At 45.9% G+C, this 18,188-nt stretch overlaps 2 protein-coding genes across 2 annotated transcripts; one reads left to right on the top strand and one right to left on the bottom strand.

Moving 5' to 3' along the window:
* Positions 1-917: 917 nt before the first annotated feature.
* On the bottom strand, positions 918-7,317 carry LOC103677248 (actin cytoskeleton-regulatory complex protein pan1-like). Its single transcript, XM_040633793.1, has 4 exons — positions 7,167-7,317; positions 6,144-6,191; positions 2,758-2,869; positions 918-2,665 (listed from the first exon to the last, which is right to left on the bottom strand). Exons 2-4 carry the CDS (start codon positions 6,149-6,151, stop codon positions 2,420-2,422), a joined length of 366 nt encoding a protein of 121 aa, XP_040489727.1. The 5' UTR covers positions 6,152-6,191; positions 7,167-7,317; the 3' UTR covers positions 918-2,419.
* LOC121099762 (zinc finger protein 418-like) lies at positions 6,840-18,188 on the top strand. The gene is made up of 3 exons (XM_040633791.1): positions 6,840-7,323; positions 10,095-10,221; positions 14,777-18,188. Exons 1-3 carry the CDS (start codon positions 7,195-7,197, stop codon positions 17,515-17,517), a joined length of 2,997 nt encoding a protein of 998 aa, XP_040489725.1. The 5' UTR covers positions 6,840-7,194; the 3' UTR covers positions 17,518-18,188.

The following is an 18,188-nucleotide window of genomic DNA, read 5'->3' as shown; positions in this document are numbered from 1 at the left end:
CCTTTAGCCCCTCAGTGTTTTCCACCTCAAGGCCATTACTGCACAGAGAGGAAAACAAAATATTAAAAGGGGCGGGGGGAATCTATAGTTTGTTGATGTGGCACTTAAGACCCAGGCGGTGTTCCAGTTAACTCCAGGGGAGATGTCCTTCATTGCTCCCTATATTTGCAGATGGAGGTAAGACTAACGCCCAGAGGACATGGGAACAGGTGGTACTGTCAATTTAGGGTTGCCAAACCTATTATTATTTTGAGCCAATTTTTAAAATTGTATAAAGGTTTAATTTACAGATGCTAATAAGCTGCATATAATTAAGAGTGTACAATTTGTAAGTTTTGACAAGGATATGAATCTCTGACCCCATCATAATCCTGATAATGACCAGATATGTCATGGTATATGTACCTCCTGCCCTTTTATAATCTCTCCCTACCCTACCCACCTCTCCAGGTAACCATCGCACTTTGTTTTACAATGGAAACCATCATTTTTATTTATATGTTTGGAATCAAACTGTTTACTCTTTTTTTCCCCCCGATTTCCTTTGTGTTTCATAATTACTTTGACTTTCATCAGTGACATTATACAAGTAGCTTACTTTTCTGTCTAGATAACACCCTTATGTTTGCATATACCGCTGTTACTTTATTCATCTTTTTTTGGGCTTTTAGGTTATTTCTAGATTTTTGCCTATTGAAAATAAAGCAGGGGTGCCTGGGTGGCACAGCGGTTAAGCAGCTGCCTTCGGCTCAGGGCGTGATCCCGGCGTTATGGGATCGAGCCCCACATCAGGCTCCTCCGCTATGAGCCTGCTTCTTCCTCTCCCACTCCCCCTGCTTGTGTTCCCTCTCTCGCTGGCTGTCTCTATCTCTGTTAAATAAATAAATAAAATCTTAAAAAAAAAAAAAAAAGGAAAGAAAAGAAAGCAGTCACAAACATTTGTTGTCAGTACTGTATGCTGTTTTTATTTTTGTCAGTAACTTAATGTTCAATACCTGAGTCACAAGGCAGATGAATATTAACTTTTGAAAAAACGGCTGTGCTGCGATCAAAATGACCGTCCGCGTTTGCATCAGCAATGGATGAAAGTCCACTTCTCCCACATCCCTGCCAGTACGTGACGTGGCCATTCTTTAATTTCAGCCCAGGTAGTAAGTGTGTAGGACAACCTCATGGTAGTTTTAATCGCATTTCCTGAAGGATTCATGATTTTGAGCATTTTTTATGTCTTATTTGCCAATTGCAAATCTTCTTTTGTATTTCTTTTCCATTAACATCATTTGCCTATTTTCTTGTGAGTTACAGTGATTTTCCTGTTCATTTACAAATAAGACACTAAAACAACAAAGACATGTCTAAAAGAAAACCACAGGCCCCAAATAGAGTCACTTTGCTACCACTACATCACCAAACCGGGGCTTATTAGCTAACCTGATTGTAGTTTCACTTTTCCTCAGCCTAAAGTTTCCTGGTTATGCTCGTGATGTCATCCATCTAATAAGTCCCCATTGTCCCCCAAAAGGAGGTGGCTTTGACCAAATAATCTTTTTATCTTTTTTTGTTTTCATGTCGTCCTTGTCCTGCCTTTAAAACCCTTCTGCCCCTTTGAGCCCCTTTCTATTTGTTAGATGGGGTGCTGTCCAATTCATAAATTGTTCAATAGAGATAATTTGATCTTTGAATTTACTCAGTTGAGTATTGTTTTTTATTTTATTAATTTAATGTAAATTCAATTAGACAACATAGAGTGCATCATTAGTTTTAGATGTAGTTGTTCAAGAGTATTGTTTTTCAGTAGACATATTGGAGTTGTCCTGGATTTTACATAGGTTGATCATTTTTCTATACGGAGTACTTGTTTCTAAATACTAGAAGGCTATTCATTATTTTTCCACAGATTTTGCACATGTCATGACCAAAAACACCATATGTGCTTAAGTTTAGGGTGCAAATCCAGCCCCACTTTAGTATTTGCCTATTTACAAACGGTAAATTCTCCCATTATGAGAGCGGGACATGCTCAGAGAAGGCGCTGAACAGCCATTTGGATGTTTGGTGGAAAACTAAACTTTGGCGTGTGCAGGAGATTTTACAAGGCCAGGCAGACAGCAGCTGTCGGGCCTGTGAGCTGCCTTGAGGTCTGCAGGAGCCTCCCAGGCAGGAGACCTTAATCCTGACAGGCCAGAGGGGAGGGACGTCCCTGAACACACTACTGGTGACTGAAAATCTGGCTGGTCTCACGTTAGAAGTGACAAAGGTTGTCAGGTACACCCACTCAGTTCAGAGTCACTTCCTCCTATCCCACCCAGTACATTGGAAGAAATTCTCACCGTGGAACGCCAGCCTCCAAGTGATTTAATTTCTTCTCTTTCTGTATCAGTTGACTGCTGGTCCCCAAAGTGTCGACATTCCATGCATCTCACCAGGGCTCTGGGATGTGTTTCCGGACAGCTGTCTCAGGAGAAGCCAGCTGGGCAGGGGAAGGGGGCGGGGGTGCGGCCTCCCCCCTGGTCAGGAAGGACGGACTGGGAGCCGGGTGGAGCGGGGCCTCTCCCGGGAAAGACAGGGATTTCCGCGCCCTGGGCGGGGCCTCACCCAGAACATCCGTGTCAGTGCTGGCCTCCCTCTCCACCCGAAGAGTGGGAGTGGAGGCCCTGTAGGACCTCTGCGAGAAGGAAGAGGTTCCCTAGGTCAGGCGTGTGGGAACCTGCGGAGGCCTTTCCCATCCCGGGGACACACACGGGATCATGGTCTCACCTCGGAGGATATGCTAGGAAGGGGTCTGCGGGGGGCCTGGTGCCGGGTGGGAGGGCAGGGGTCGTGCAGAGACAGAGGAAACACCTGGAAGTTCTTGAGGACCCGTACTTCGCTGGAAAGGAAGTTCCCACCATCAGTCCTTAAGCCAGTGCCCTGTCCAGAGCTCTGGCCATCCTTGCCCCTCAGAGACACAGCACAGTCCTCAGGTGAGTCCCCCCCATTCCTCCCTCATGCACCACTGTGACTGCTCCGGCACCTCCTGGCGGTGACGGGGTGTAGAAGTCTGGAATAAACCGCAGATTATGTTACGGGAGAAACCTCAGGCCCAAGTTGGTCAACAAATTATGACTTTGTTGTACTGTGCGGGCACAGGGGTGCGAGAGCACCTGCCCTGAGTGTCCCAAACGTACTAGGGGAGATCCCTCCCCAGTGACAAAATCCAGAGGTAGAAAAACAAGCGGGACAAAGAAAGGAATCTTAGCGAGGACAACGGAGGGAAGACAGTGGACTGACCTCTCAAAGACTGACTCCAAAGTGCTCAAAACACTTCAGGGTTTATAGAAGGAAAATGGGGGGCAAAGGGGGGGGTACATGCAGGTGGGCAGTGAAAGCCAAAATAGATCATTGTGCACTGGAAGCCACCTAGCCACCTGCTTCGTTTGCTCAGAACTGCAAATCAGGGGCACCTGGGTGGCTTAGTTGTTTAAGCGCCTGCCTTTGACTGGGGTCATGATCCCAGGATCCTGGGATGGAGCCCCTCAAATGAATAAATAAAATCTTAAAAAAAAAAACAAAACTGCAAATCAACAAAGAGGCCCGTAGATGCAGGTGGCTCCAATGTCCTACCACTGACGTAAGCAAACCGAAACCTAACCTGGAGCAAAATCTTCTAAATGCCCCAATGGTGAAAACTAAAAACACCCAATCACACAAAGCCGTCTACGTTGGTCTCTGTGCCCTACTTAAAACACACATATGCAAACACACACACAAAACAGTCAACTAGTTTTCCAAATAAGACAATTCCTTAACCAATAGCCAATCACATAACTTATTGCTTTGCTTCCCCTTTCGGTCTACAAAAGCCTTGACCTAATTTGGTTTGGTGCTATCTGAATGGATTTGGTGTTTGTTCAAATAAGCTCTTGGAAATTTACATGTAGTTTCACTTCATCTTTTAAGAGAGCTAATGAAAATAAAAACCCGAAGGACTCATCCTTGCTCAGTAGTGCTCTTGCTAACGAGGGCTTCCTTTCTGTCCAGTGGATTATTACACCTGGACCCCTCTTCTCACAAAATCATCTTTCCTTGTTTCCATTGTACCTACCTCATTCTAACACAGAGTATAATTTAGTAATTCTGTTTTCCTGTTTCCTGTGTTTTCCTTGAACATAATACAAAGCAATTGAAGGCAGGGCTGTTTGTCTTGTGCCTGAATTTCTCCCATGTATCTACCAAAGTTCCTGAGAAACCAGTATGTACTCAATGCACATTCGTTAGAACACTGAATAAACATGATATTTTTTTTTAAAGGTTTTATTTATTTGAGCAGTGGGGAGAGGGAAGAAGCAGACTCCCCACTGAGCAGGGAACCTGACACAGGGCTTGGTCCCAGACCCCAGGATAATGACCCGAGCCAAACGCAGACACTTAACTGACTGAGCCACCCAGGCACCCCTAAACACGACATATAAATTTCCCTATCACTTCAACCATTCTAGGTATTGTAAATTTCCTCAAGTCTCTCCAATGTGGTGTGAAAAGTAGTAAAGGAAACCACATTAAAATGGAGCTCTAATGGGGTGCCTGGGTGAGTCATTCCTTTAAGCATTTGACTCTTGGTTTTGGCTCAGGTCATGAACTCAGGGTCATGAGATCTAGCCCCACATTGGGCTCCATCCTCAGCAGGGAGTCCGCTTGAGAGTCTATCCCTTTGCCCCTCCTCCACTCCTCCTCTCTCTCATGCGCAAATAAATAAAATCTAAAAAAATAAAATGGGGCATTCACAAAGGGAGGAATGGATAATCAGCAAGAAAAAAGAATATTATTATTATTTTTTAAGATTTTTATTTACTTATTTGACGGAAAGAGACAGCCAGCGAGAGAGGGAACACAAGCAGGGGGAGTGGGAGAGGAAGAAGCAGGCCCCCAGATCCCAGAGCACCGGGACCACGCCCTGAGCCGAAGGCAGACGCTTAACGACTGCGCCACCCAGGCGCCCCAAAAGAATATTATTTTTTTCTTGACAAGGGAGGACGGTTTCTCAGTAGGAATTTAATCTCCTGCTTTTAACAAAAAGGATGATCTCTCCTTGCCCCAGCAACCACACACTAACCAGGGCCATGCAGCCAATGAAACACTGTCACAACTAGGAACTCTTCTTCTTCAATAAACTTAATATTGAGAGCAAACCTCCCACTCTCCTCTTAAACCCTAATAAAAGCTGACTTTCCTTCTATCTCTTCAGACTTGCTTGTGCTTTGCCATGGTGTGATTATCCCCAGTTGAAATTCCTCTGTGATTCCTGAATAAACTCAGTTTACTAGTAAAATAACTGGCTATTTACTTTTAAGGATGACAGTAGCATTCCTCAATGTTTTCAAGTATGAAAAAGTCACATTTTGGAGATAAAAGCCTCACAATGACCAACCATGTTGGTCTAGCACAGTCACAGGCTCTGTTTGATTCTATAGTTTCTGACTTAAGGCTTCTTCTAAAGTACTCTGAGATCATAATTGTTTCTTAGCTTTTACCAATGTGTAGGGAGATGGAATGTGGCTTTCCCGATAGCTTTTTCTGCCACTGTCTTTAAATAGCTCAAAAAACGTTATGAACTGCTTTCTGAAATGTGCATTTCATGACTATTTTTCTGAGCTAACTTCAATTCCTAAAGCAATACTACTGCCACTGCCTGAAGAAAGAAGAATGACTTCCCAGCAAGAACATGAGATCACTGGGTTCAGATAACCCTTTATTTCAGGGTTCAGAATCTCCCGTTGCACACTTGTTCCAAACGAAAATGGCAACGTGTTCGGTACCAAAAACAGAATCTGTTAAGTTGCACTATGTTTGGGATGATATCAGACTCCTAAAAGGAATTGAGTACATAGAAATACATGGATAGAAGTGTTCCTCGCTCAGTCTGTTAAGCATCTGCCTTCAGCTCAGGTCATGATCCCAGGACGGATGGTGATCCCACATCAGGCTCCTTGCTCAGCAAGGGCCTACTTCTCCCTCTGCCTGCCCCTCCCCCTACTTGTGCACACTCTCTCTGACAAACAAATAGAATCTTAAAAAAAAAAAAGTGTTCCTCAATAGATGGGACACAATCATTATACAGGCAAGAGAGGTTTAGTGTAGAACCAGAGGCTGACCTCGTCACTTACCACTTCATTCGGGGTGGCCTCCCATCCCTGTCCTTCAATGTCACAGACCTGTAAGGGGTGTGAAGGAGGAAAACACAAGCCCCAAATGGAGTCACTTCTGGGAGGCCATGTCACCAAACCAGGGCATAATAACTAAGATCAATGCACTTTCAACCTCCCCCCAGAAATTTAGTTTCCAAGCTTAGGGATTTCTGATCAGTACAAAAAAGGTAATTTGCCACATCGATGGGCCCTCTCCATCCCCCAAAGAAAAGATGAGGGATTCTCCTAATATGACTCTCGTCCCCACAAGAAGGTGACTTCGTCTGACATAATCCCTTTATCTGTTTATGACGTTCTTGTCTTACCTTTAAAAACTTTCTCTCTAGCACTTTGGAGCTGCCCTCTCCTTGCTATATGGGGTGCTGCCCAATCCAAAAATCAATGAACAAAGCCATCAGACCTTTACAATTGACTGGGCTAAATTTTTGTTGTTTAACAGGGACTTTCTTGTATTCTTCCTAACCAAGTCCAAAACGGACTCTAATGTTTCCGAGTGCAAGCATTTCATGAGCAACAACATCTTTCTAGCTATGCACAGGCCCATTTCTTTCTGAAGTGCTGTATAAAATATGTTATTTAACTCAGTAAAAGGATCTGGGAGCATTTAAAATAATACTTTTCTAGTTTGGAAACCAACCGTCACAGAGTCTGAAACTGCGGCTCTTCTCCGCCTTTAACAAGGAGCTAAGCCGGCCCCTCTGGGTAGGAGCAGCACCTTCCAGCAGCCCTCAAGGTGCCACGTACCAAAACTTAGGCGCTCCAGGGTGGAGGAGGTTGGAGGACCCCGTTTCTGAGACCAATAGAGCTCTGCGAGCCACACCCCCCGGAAGAGCCTCGGTACCAGGACGCAGCGCGGAGCCAATGAGGGAACAGGACACGGCATTGCTAAGCGAGCGCATCCCCCGGGGGCGGGACTTCCGGCTTGATTTCCCCCCTCCACACACCCCCAGATATATTTGCTTTTTCGGAGGGTCTGTTTACCTCCTAAGGTTCCGGATCGCGGTGACTGATGGTGAGGACGCGAGGGGAAGCGCTGTCCTCGCTACACACCGTTGAGTCCGGGTGTCCGTTCCCCTCTGGCCCCGCTGCCGGCCCACCGAGTCCGATGGCGGCGGCCGCGCCCAGGGACCCGGCTCAGGTAAACGCTCGTCCCCCGCCCTCCCCGCCGTCCCCCCACGCAGACCCGAAAGGCCCGAGGCGGGTCGCCTGCTCGCGTCCCTGCAGCCCAGGCCCTGTGTCCGGGACAGGGAGGCGCCGGAGGGCGGGGGCCCGTGTGTGAGCGCCGGCGTGCTGGCTGCGGGACGGGCTCCGGGCTGAGGGGCCGGCTGGGGCAGAGGCTGGAGGCGGTCTGCGCCCCCAGCGGGGAACAGCACGTCTCCCTGCCTTGTGTCAGGAGCAAGATGCGGCGCGGCCAGCGAGGCCTGTCCCCTCGCTACCTGAGCAGTCCGTGTCTCATGGCGGTAACGAGAGGTGGTCTAAGCCAGGTGTCAATAGGTTTTCCCTGGCCGCAGAGACGAGAACCCGCGGCGGGGGTGAGCGAGGAGGCAGGGAGCGCAGGAGGAGGGAGTTGCAGTGGTCGCTGGTATTGTCCACGGACTGCTGCCGTGTGCACCTTGGATGCTGGAGAACTGATTGATTACTGGTCTACTTTCTGAGAAGGTCTAAGGCAAATTGTAGGCGTTGCAGGTGGGAGGAGAATGGGGGGAGTGAGGGAAAACCCCAGGGCTTTTGGTCTGTGAACCTTAAAAATAAAAATCTGGCAGTAATTTTACGCGCACAAATGGATTTATATGGGAACGGAAGAGAAGTGCAATTTGGAATAAAGAAGCTGAGTCAAAGTAGTAGGCCAGTGTGGAGAACAAAAGAAAGGTAGTTTTTTTAAGGGAAAAGGGGAGAAGTTGCGAAGGCTGTTATAAACTCCCAAGTGCACTGGAGTAAGCTGGAAGTTCGAAGTATAGTGGCTTCTCATTGGCTGAGCTGTTGTGTGGGGTGATAGGAAAGACTGGCTTTTTGGGTTTGGGGTAGTGAAATAGTATCCCATATAAGTTCAAGTCCATTTTTCTGTTGGGTCTGCATTTGATCGCCGTGATAATGTCTGAGAGTTCCCCCCCAGTGCAACCTCCGACTCCAATTTAGTGAGGTTTCCCATCATAAATTTTCACAAGTTCTAGCAGCTGAAGAGTTGGAAACTCCCATCAACCTGGTGGAAGTTATCAGTAAGTTGCTTATCCTTGGTGTCCTAACTTGTTTTGACACTGTTACGCGACTTAAGATGTTTCAGAGAAGTGCGAGTGAAGGCGTCAAGTGGGCAGCTGGACAGGACGTTTTGGGAAACTGGGGGAAAGATTCATGATGGAGAGTTTGAAAAGTGATGGCTATTGTGTGGGCCAGGGTGGACATTTGGATCACGTTTATGAAGGGAATGCAGAGTTCAGTGGCAATGCTACTAGTAGGTCAGAGGATCCTAGAAAAACGTGAAGAGTGGTTCTCTTCCGTAGCACATGATTGAGGCTGCTGGGCATTGTGAACACAGGTGAAGGAGAGAGAATGATCTGGCAGATACATGTTCAGGGCTTCCATGGGTTGATGGAACAAGAGATAGCTGAGGACAACTAGGAGTTTTGTGGGGGTTTGTTTGTTTGTTTGTTTGTTTGTTTAAGTAGGCTTCATTCCCACTGTGGAGCCCAACACCAGTCTTGAACTCAAGACTCTGAGATCAAGAATCAGATGCTGAGCCCAGTGAGCCACCCAGGCAGCCTCTCCTATGAGCATTTGAGAGTTTGGGGCTGCTCTCTATTCAGTGTTACAGGGCTTCACCAGAATTTTGTGGTCAGTTTTTATGGTGTCTGGAGTGTTTCACAGGTTTCCTGCTGGGAAAGGTCTGGGGAAATACAGTCATTTCTGCTTACTGTGCCTGGCAGGGAGACCTTTAGGGCTGGGGTTTTCACAAAGGTTCAGTGGAGAGTGGTGGGTCCTGATTGTTGAGGGACAGTATGGGTGGCACAGAAGTAGAAGAGGGTCCATGAGTATCCTCAGTGGACATGTGGTTGGGAGTGTCTGTTATTGAAGGGAGGATTAGAGGCAGGTCAGGAGGACTTCTTAGAAGCATTTGAGGCTTTCCTTCAGTTGGAATCCATGAGAGTACTGGGGTGGTACTGGAACCTGTTTGAATTTTCAAACATCCTTTAGGTGTCATGTGATAAGTACAAGTGTGAGTCAAGGGAGAATCCTTTGGTGTGGGACAGGAAAGTGTGGGAGTTCATCTGTGGGGTCTGAACACATGAGAGAGGTACAGTCTACAGAATCCTGTACACATGGAGAGGGAGTGTGAGCTAAGGGCCTCAGGGCCCTGGTATTGAAGGCTTTCTGGCAGGGGCACCTGGGTGGCGCAGTCATTAAGCGTCTGCCTTAGGCTCAGGGCATGATCCCAGTGTTCAGGAATCAATCCCCACATCAGGCTTCTCTGCTAGGAGCCTGCTTCTTCCTTTCCCACTCCTCCTGCTTGTGTTCCTTCTCTTGCTGGCTGTCTCTCTCTGTCAAATAAACAAACAAAATCTTTTAAAAAATAAATAAATAAAGGCTTTCTGGCAGAGCAGGGCCTATAATTGGCTGTCTTGAGGGCACAGTCTGGGAGACTCCCTGGGAATATCATGGGGTAGGAATGGGACCTTGCAGGCCAAACCGAGAGCTTAGATTGCATCTGTGTGTCCCCCTGCCTGTTACTGCTGTGGACTGAACACAGTGATTGATGGGAAGGTGAGAGGAGAGCAGCATTAGAGGCACCGGGACCTGGTATTTATTCTGAGGTGGGGAGCTGGGGTGGCAGGGGAGACTGGGTGGATGTGTGGGGGTTGGATTGTGGGTTGTCAGAAATAATGCTCAGGCTGCCAACTTTTCCTTTCATGGTAGTGTGGTGTGACCTTTGAGGACGTTGCCGTGTACTTCTCCTGGAAGGAATGGAAGTTTCTTGATGAGGCTCAGAGACGGCTGTACCACCATGTGATGCTGGAGAACTTTACCCTTATATCCTCGCTGGGTAAGTCCCTCACTGTTCCCATTGACCTGGACTAGACTCTGTATTCCACGTCCCCCTTTCATTTTCCAGGGGATGGTTTATCCTTTTCTCGTATGGACTGTGGGCACTGCTTGCTTCCCCAGCTTTCTGGGGAGTTGCTTTTGTCGCTAGCCCTGAGTTGTAGGTGTGCCCTTTTCTTAGCCCTGCAGCCCCAGCACCCTCCATGTGGAACCCTGATAGGGTAAGATTGGAGGTCAATAGTCATGCAGTGAGGCCGATGGAATGCACTTTGCTTGCCCTCTTCCTGGCTGGGTCCGTGTGTTCAGATCCTTGCCATTTCTGTGGCCCGGGTTTTGAACCCTTTGTGTAGGTGACATTTCCTTGTGCCTTGCTGTGCCTGAAATTGCAGGCAGTGGCATGTTTACTACTTAAGTGGACCATGGATTACTTCTCAAGACTGTCCTGTATGGTTCTTTTAGTAGTGTTTACATCTCTTCTACCTGCCCCACCATGAGCTTTGTTGAGGTATGATTGACCCATAAAATTATATTATTGAAATTATATTACATGATAATTTGATATACATTATGAGATTAGTATAATTTCTTCTTAGATTTATTTATTTGGGAGAGAGTTAGAGCGAGAGAGTTTGTGTGCACGTGCCCACGAGCGGAGAAGAGGGGAAAGCAAGAGAGAAACCCAAGCTGACTCTGTGCTGAGAGTGGAGCCTGAGGCGGGGCCTCAGTATCACAGCCTGAGCCGAAACCAAGAGTTGGATGCTGAAACCACTATGCCACCCAGGCACCCCTACTTTATAAAATTATTGACAAAATGAAATTACAACACACTATCACTTGACATATTTACCTGTTTTGTTGGTGGTGGTTCAAAGACATAATATCTACCCTGTTAGCAAATTTCCAGTGTAGAATACAATATTAACAACTCTGATCAACCTGCTATACATTAGATTGTCAAAACTTACTCCTCTTATAAATGTTAGTGTGTACCCCTCCGACATCTCCCCAGTTCCTTCAGGCCTTAGCTTCTGGCTTTCTACTTTCTGTATCTATGACTTTGATTTATTTCTTTTTTAAGGAATACTCGTGTAGGGGCGCCTGGGTGGCACAGCGGTTGAGCGTCTGCCTTCAGCTCAGGGCGTGATCCCGGCGTTACGGGATCGAGCCCCACATCAGGCTCCTCCGCTATGAGCCTGCTTCTTCCTCTCCCACTCCCCCTGCTTGTGTTCCCTCTCTCGCTGGCTGTCTCTATCTCTGTCGAATAAATAAATAAAAATCTTTAAAAAAAAAAAAAAAAAAAGGAATACTCGTGTAAGTGATACCATACAAGGTTCGTATTGTGCTGTGTGGCTGATTTGACTCTGCATAATGTTTTCCAGGTTCGTCTGTGGGAAGTGGCAGTGTTGCCTTCTTTTTTATGGCTGAATATTCCTGCACATGTACATGTGTGTACTAATTGTTCTTTGTCTCTTTATTTATTCATTTAAATACAATTTATTTTTTTATTTTGTTTTTTTACATAGACTCCATAGCCAGTGTGAGGCTTGAACTCACCACCCTGAGATCAGGCGTTGGCTGCTCTACCAACTTAGCCAGTCAGGCGTCCCTGCTTTGTCACTTGAAACGCTCATACGCATTAGTGATGTTTCTATATATTTGCTGTGTGAATAATACTGCACTGGATGTTCATGTTTAGATACTTTGTGGAGATACTGATTTTGTTTCCTTGGGATGCATCCCTAGAAATGGCAGTGGTGGACTATATGGTAGTTGTATTTTCAATTTTTGGTAGGTTTCATTAATATTTTCCATACTGAATCCCCTACTTATATTCCCAGCAGCAGTATTCAAATATTATTTTTTTCTGCACATCCTGACCAACGTGTTACCTCTTGTCTTTTTGGTAAGAACCATTTTAATAGGTACAAGGTGATATCTTGTGGTTTTGGATTATTTGTTTTGTTTTATTTTTAAGATTTTTAAAAATTTATTTGAGAAAGAGAAACCATGAAGGGGAGGGAGAGGGAGAAGCAGAGTCCCAGCTGAGCAGGGAGCCTGACATGGGACTCGATCCCAGGACCCTGAGATCATGACCTGAGCCGAACACAGTTGCTTAACCGACTGAGCCATCCCTGTGGTTTTGGTTTTCATCTCCCGGAGGATTCGTGATTGTGAGCACGTGTTAGTCACTTGTACATCCTTTTCACTGTCTTGCGTGTTTTGTTGGCTCTTGCTACTTTTCAGTTTCGTATGGTGGTACTTGTTAGTTTTTGCTTTTGTTGTATACGCTTTAGATGTCCTATTCAAAAACTCATTGGCAGGAATAAGATTAAGGAGTCTTTTCCCTGTGTTTTTTCTAGGAGTTTTAGGGTTAAAGGTCATATGTTTAAGTATTTACTCAATTTCAACTTCATTTCCATGTGTACTATAGGATGGAGATCAAGTTTCATTGTTTTTTTCATTTGGACATTTAGATTTCACAGCAGTATTTTATTATTAATTATTTTTTAAAGATTTATTTATTTATTTTAGAGCAAGCGGGCAGGGCTGAGGGAGAGGGAGAATGAATCCAAAGCAGACGCCACACTGAGCGTGGAGTCCAGTGCCAGATCCATCTCAAAACTGTTAGTTCATGGCCTGAGCTGAAACCAAGAGTCAGGCACTCAACAGTCTGAGCCACCCTGGTGCCCTTCACAACAGTATTTAAACATTTATTTATATATTTTAGGAGAGACAGAGACAGTGGCGGAGAGGGGCAAAGGGAGAGGGAGATAGACAGTCCCAAGCAGGCTCTAAGCTGAAAGATGTGGGGATTTCTCTCATGACCCTGAGATCATGACCTTAGCTGAAACCAGGAGTCGAAGCTTAACCAAATATGACCCTTGGGCTCCCCTAGATTTCACAACATTATTAAAGAGATTATTCTTCCCAGGTATAGATTTTTGGCATAATTGTCAAAGATCAGTTGACTATATATATGTACGTTTACTTCTGGAATTTTTATCCTGTTCCCTTGGACTGTTTTTAAGCCAGTGCCCTTTTATTTTGAATACTATAGCTTTGTAACCTAGTTTGAAACCAGAAATATGCTGCCTTCAGCTTTGACCTTCTTTCTGAAGATGGCTTACGCTTTACGCTTTGGTTGACTTGGTGGCAGTGGTGCCAGTGTCCCCTGTGAAGCGAGCAGCTGGAGTCCCTGCCGAGCATGGACTGCAGTAGCACATGCCCTGTGGCTGATATATTCTCAGCCATTACTTCTTACCCGCCCCACATGTCTCTGCTAACAGTCTGCAGCCGTCTTTTCTCTGTGCTTGTGCCCTATTTAGGCTCCACTGTGTCCTGCTCAGTCTTAATGGCACTGTTGAGCTCTCTGAGGTAATGCTCTTCATAGACAGCAGTTAAATTGAGTTTTTGGGGGGGGAAGGATGGTATCTCCTCTTCTACCATCCTGCTGACAGCAGTTACATACCATGTTTTTCTGTGTCTCAAGTGTCCTGATAGCTCTGGGACAGTTTGTTTTTCCTTCAGTATTTCTGTCCTCCTGGTATCTTGTAGTTGCTCAGGAAGGCTTACAATGAGGGGTCCTTTGTGTATCATGGCATGGACATGCTCCAGGTGTGCTCACATGGGCCCTGTTTCTGGCGAATAAAAGCTGGGGAAGGTGTGATATCAGACCTATGTTGAGGTCATACCAGGTACCTTTTGTTTGTTCTCCTGGAGCTTGGTGTGATTGCTGATGGCCACACCACATCTCTGTCTTTCCTTCTTCACTGTTGACAATTTGTGGATTCTGGTTTCTACTCCATTGGTAATTCCGTGACCTTGAATATAGACGTAATCACTGCTTCTCGGGCCTCCGTATCTCATCTCTTACTCTCACTGCTCTTTCTGTGTACTCCAGCATTCACCCCCAAACGTTTTACCATGAGATATTCACATGTTCGTTCGTTCTTTCTTTCTCTTTCTTTTCTTTCTTTTTTTTCTTTTCTTTCTTTCCTAAAAGATTTTATGTATTTATTTAAGAGAGAGGGAACGAGCAAGGGAATTGGCAGGGAGAGATTAGGAGAACCAGGCTCCCCTCTGAACAGGGACCCTGATGGGAGGCATGATCCCAGGACCTCAGGATCATACCTGAGCTGAAGGCAGATGCTTAAACGACTGACCCACCCATGTGCGCCATTCACATGTCCTTAAGCTTGACATTGAACAGCAACAAATTTATTGTGATTGCATTTTCCTGCAGCCTTTTACTTAGGCAAATATCACCAGCAGAACTGGTCCTACACTAACTTGTGAGAAGAGAAGTAAGGTTTAGACCCTGGCTCTCTTCCTTGTGTCATACCCTAGGTTTTTGTCCTTATAGTGTGCTCAAAACCATACCTTGACTTTTGGGGCCCAGTTACGCACAGCAGCCACTCCTTCAGTTGAATTCCATCTCCTTTGTGTGGAAAAGCACGCCGTACACTCCTGCCTAGATGAATCGGGTGCATGCGTGTGATGGGCTCAGCCCCTTGCGATAGTCAACACGAATTTCACCAGCGTTTCTTTGCCTTCAGGTTGCTGCTGTGGAGCAGAGGGTGAGGAGGCACCGTTTGCACAGAGCACTTCTGTAGGCGCGTCACAGGCCGGGACGCCCACGGCACCTGTGTCTTCCCGGAAGACCCACCCCTGTGAGCTGTGTGGTCCAGTCTTGAGAGACATTTTCCACTTGGCTGAGCACCGGGGAAAAGGAAACAGCCAGAAACTGTTGAGGTGTGGGGCATGTGGGAAACGATTTTATTGCAGTGCAAAGTCTCAGCCGCAGCAGGAACAGCACCTGGGAGCAAAACCCTGCAGAAGCTGTGTGGACGGGGCCTCTGTGGTGAAGAGCTGGGGATTCCATGGTTCAGGAAATCCCTTTAACTGTGGAGAAGTTCAGAAGGACTTCCTCTCTGGCTCGAGGCATCTGCACCAAGAGGCCACTCACCCTAGGGAGAAGACAGACACGATCACCCAGTGCAGGACAACTTTACAAAGCAGGAAAAGTCATCATCCTTGGGGAGAACGTAAGAAAGCCTTTGGTCCCAAACACACAGATACTCAGGACCAGGGTGTCCACTTTGGAAGACAGTCCTTTGTGTGCAGTGAATGTGGGAAAACATTCAGGTACAAATCCTTATTTGCTGTACACCAGAGATACCATACTGGAGAAAGACATTATGAGTTTGGCAAATACAGAAAAGCACTTTGGCAAAGGTCAGCCCGCAGTCAACATGCAAGGGCTCAGAGTGGATCCAGGCAGTACAAGTGCAGCAAATGTGGGAAATCCCTAGGCCACAAATCTGTCCTCATTCACCCCCAGAGATGGCACAATGGACTTAAGAGTTATGTTTGCAGTGGATGTGCAAAATCTGTTAGCTGTAGCTCAGTGTTGATTACCCATCGGGTTCAACCTGGGGAAAGGTTTTATAAGTGTCGTGGCTGTGCAAAATCTTTTCCCTCTATGTCTGCCCTCTGTTATCATCAGAGATCTCACACATTCTTAAGACCATATGAGTGCAGTGATTGCGGGAAATCTTTTACCACTAGTTCTGTCCTCCATACTCACCAGAGAGTTCACACTGCAGAAAGGCCTTATGAGTGCAGTGAATGTGGCAAGTCCTTTGTCCGAAGGTATAGCCTCAAAGTACACATAAAGGTTCACTCAGGTGAAAGGCCTTATAAGTGTAATGAATGTGAGAAATCTTTTAAGTGGAAGTCAACATTGATTAAACACCAGAAAATTCATACAGGAGAAAGGCCTTATGAGTGCGGTGAATGTGGGAAAACTTTTATCTATAGGACTCACCTCCGTTATCATCACAGAATTCACAGTGGAGAAAGGCCTTACGAATGCAGTGAATGTGGCAAGTCCTTTGTCCGAAGAAACATCCTCAAAGTACACATAAAGGTTCACTCAGGTGAAAAGCCTTATAAGTGTAATGTATGTGGGAAATCTTTGAAGTGTAAGTCAACATTGATTAAACACCAGAGAATTCACACAGGAGAAAGGCCTTATGAGTGCAGTGAATGTGGGAAAACATTTGCCACTAGTTCTGTCCTTCATTCTCACCAGAGAGTTCACACTGGAGAAAGGCCTTATGAGTGCAGTGAATGTGGGAAATCTTTTACCACTAGGTCTGTCCTCCGTGATCATCAGAGAGTTCACACAGGAGAAAGGCCTTACGAGTGCAGTGAATGTGGGAAATCTTTTACCGCTAATTCGGCCCTCCATTATCACCAGAGAGTTCACACTGGAGAGAGACCTTATGAATGCAGTGAATGTGGCAAGTCCTTTGTCCGAAGAAATAGCCTGAGTGTGCACCTGAAGGTTCACTCAGGTGAAAAGCCTTATAAGTGTAACGAATGTGGGAAATCTTTGAAGTGTAAGTCAACATTCGTTGAACACCAGAGAATTCACACAGGAGACCGGCCTCATGAGTGCCGTGATTGTGGGAAATCTTTTACTTCTAGATCTGCCCTCCGTTCTCACCAGAGAGTTCACACTGGAGAACGGCCTTATGAGTGCAGTGACTGTGGGAAATCTTTTACCACTACTTCTCACCTTCGTTCTCACAAAAGGGTTCACAATACTGAAAGGCCCTATGAATGCAGTGAATGTGGCAAGTCCTTTTCCCGAAGAAATAGTCTCAATGTACACATCAAGGTTCACTCAGGTGAAAGGCCTTACAAATGTAATGTATGTGGGAAATCTTTGAATTATAAGTCGACGTTCATTCAACATCAGAGAATTCACACAGGAGAAAAGCCTTATCTGTGCAGCGAATGTGGGAAATCTTTTAGTTATAGCCGCGCCCTCCGGTATCATCGTCAGAGTCACCTTGCAGTAAGTCCTTATGACTGTAGTGATTGTGGGAAATCTTTTACTTGTAGTTCTTATCTCCGTGATCACCAGAGAGTTCACACTGGAGAACGGCCCTATAAGTGCAGTGAATGTGGGAAGTCTTTCACTTCTCGTTCCCTCCTCCGTTCTCATCAGAGAGTTCACACTGGAAAAAGGCCTTATGAGTGCAGTGAATGTGGCAAGTCCTTCTTCCAAAGAAATACCCTGAATGTACACATAAAGGTTCACTCAGGTGAAAAGCCTTATAAATGTAATGAATGTGGGAAATTGTTGAAGTACAAATCGACATTCGTTCAACACCAGAGAATTCACACAGGAGAAAGGCCTTATGCTTGCAGTGAATGTGGGAAGTCTTTTTTCAGTTACGGTGCTCTCAGTTATCATCACAGAGTTCACATTGGGGAAAAACCTTAGGAGTACTGGAGATGTCGAAAATCTTTCAGCTAAATTTCTAATCTCATTCAGCGTTAGAAAGTACACAGTATATAAAGTCTTCATGGGTGATAACATGAACTAAATGGTTCTGTTCACTAATGTTGATAGGTTGATTCCCTGTCCTCTAACGCAATAGGAGTAGCAGGTGGTGTCTCTGGGAGGTAACTGATATTAGAATGGGTCGTGTGTGTGGATTCCTAATGACTGGTTTCAAAGTCTTAGAAGTATTCTGAGACAGCTTGCTTCCCCTATCAATCATGTGAGGACCCTTTGAGAAGATCTATAAATCAGGAAGCTGGTCATCACCAGACACAAAACCAGAGCATATGGGGAATCTTGAGGGAGATATCCTGCCTCCAGAAGTGAGAAATTTCTGTTGCTTACAAGCCACCCAGTTTATTATATTTTGTTAGAGCAGCCTGAGCTAAGACACGTGAAGAATGTGGGTAATGTTTTGGGCAAAGATACCGTTTCATAAAAATCAGAATTCACCTTGGACCATGACCGCATTGAGGGAGGTGAGGGACACCTTTAGCCAGACATCTGTCTTCATTCCACACTTAAGAGTTCACACTGCAGGGGGCGCCTGGGTGGCACAGTGGTTAAGCGTCTGCCTTCGGCTCAGGGCGTGATCCCAGCGTGCTGGGATC

The sequence above is a fragment of the Ursus maritimus genome, unplaced genomic scaffold (genome assembly GCF_017311325.1).
Source record: "Ursus maritimus isolate PB19 unplaced genomic scaffold, ASM1731132v1 scaffold_19, whole genome shotgun sequence".
NCBI lineage: Eukaryota > Metazoa > Chordata > Mammalia > Carnivora > Ursidae > Ursus > Ursus maritimus.
The sequence above is the reverse complement of the archived record's forward strand: the minus strand, read 5'-3'. Positions and strand labels throughout refer to the sequence as shown.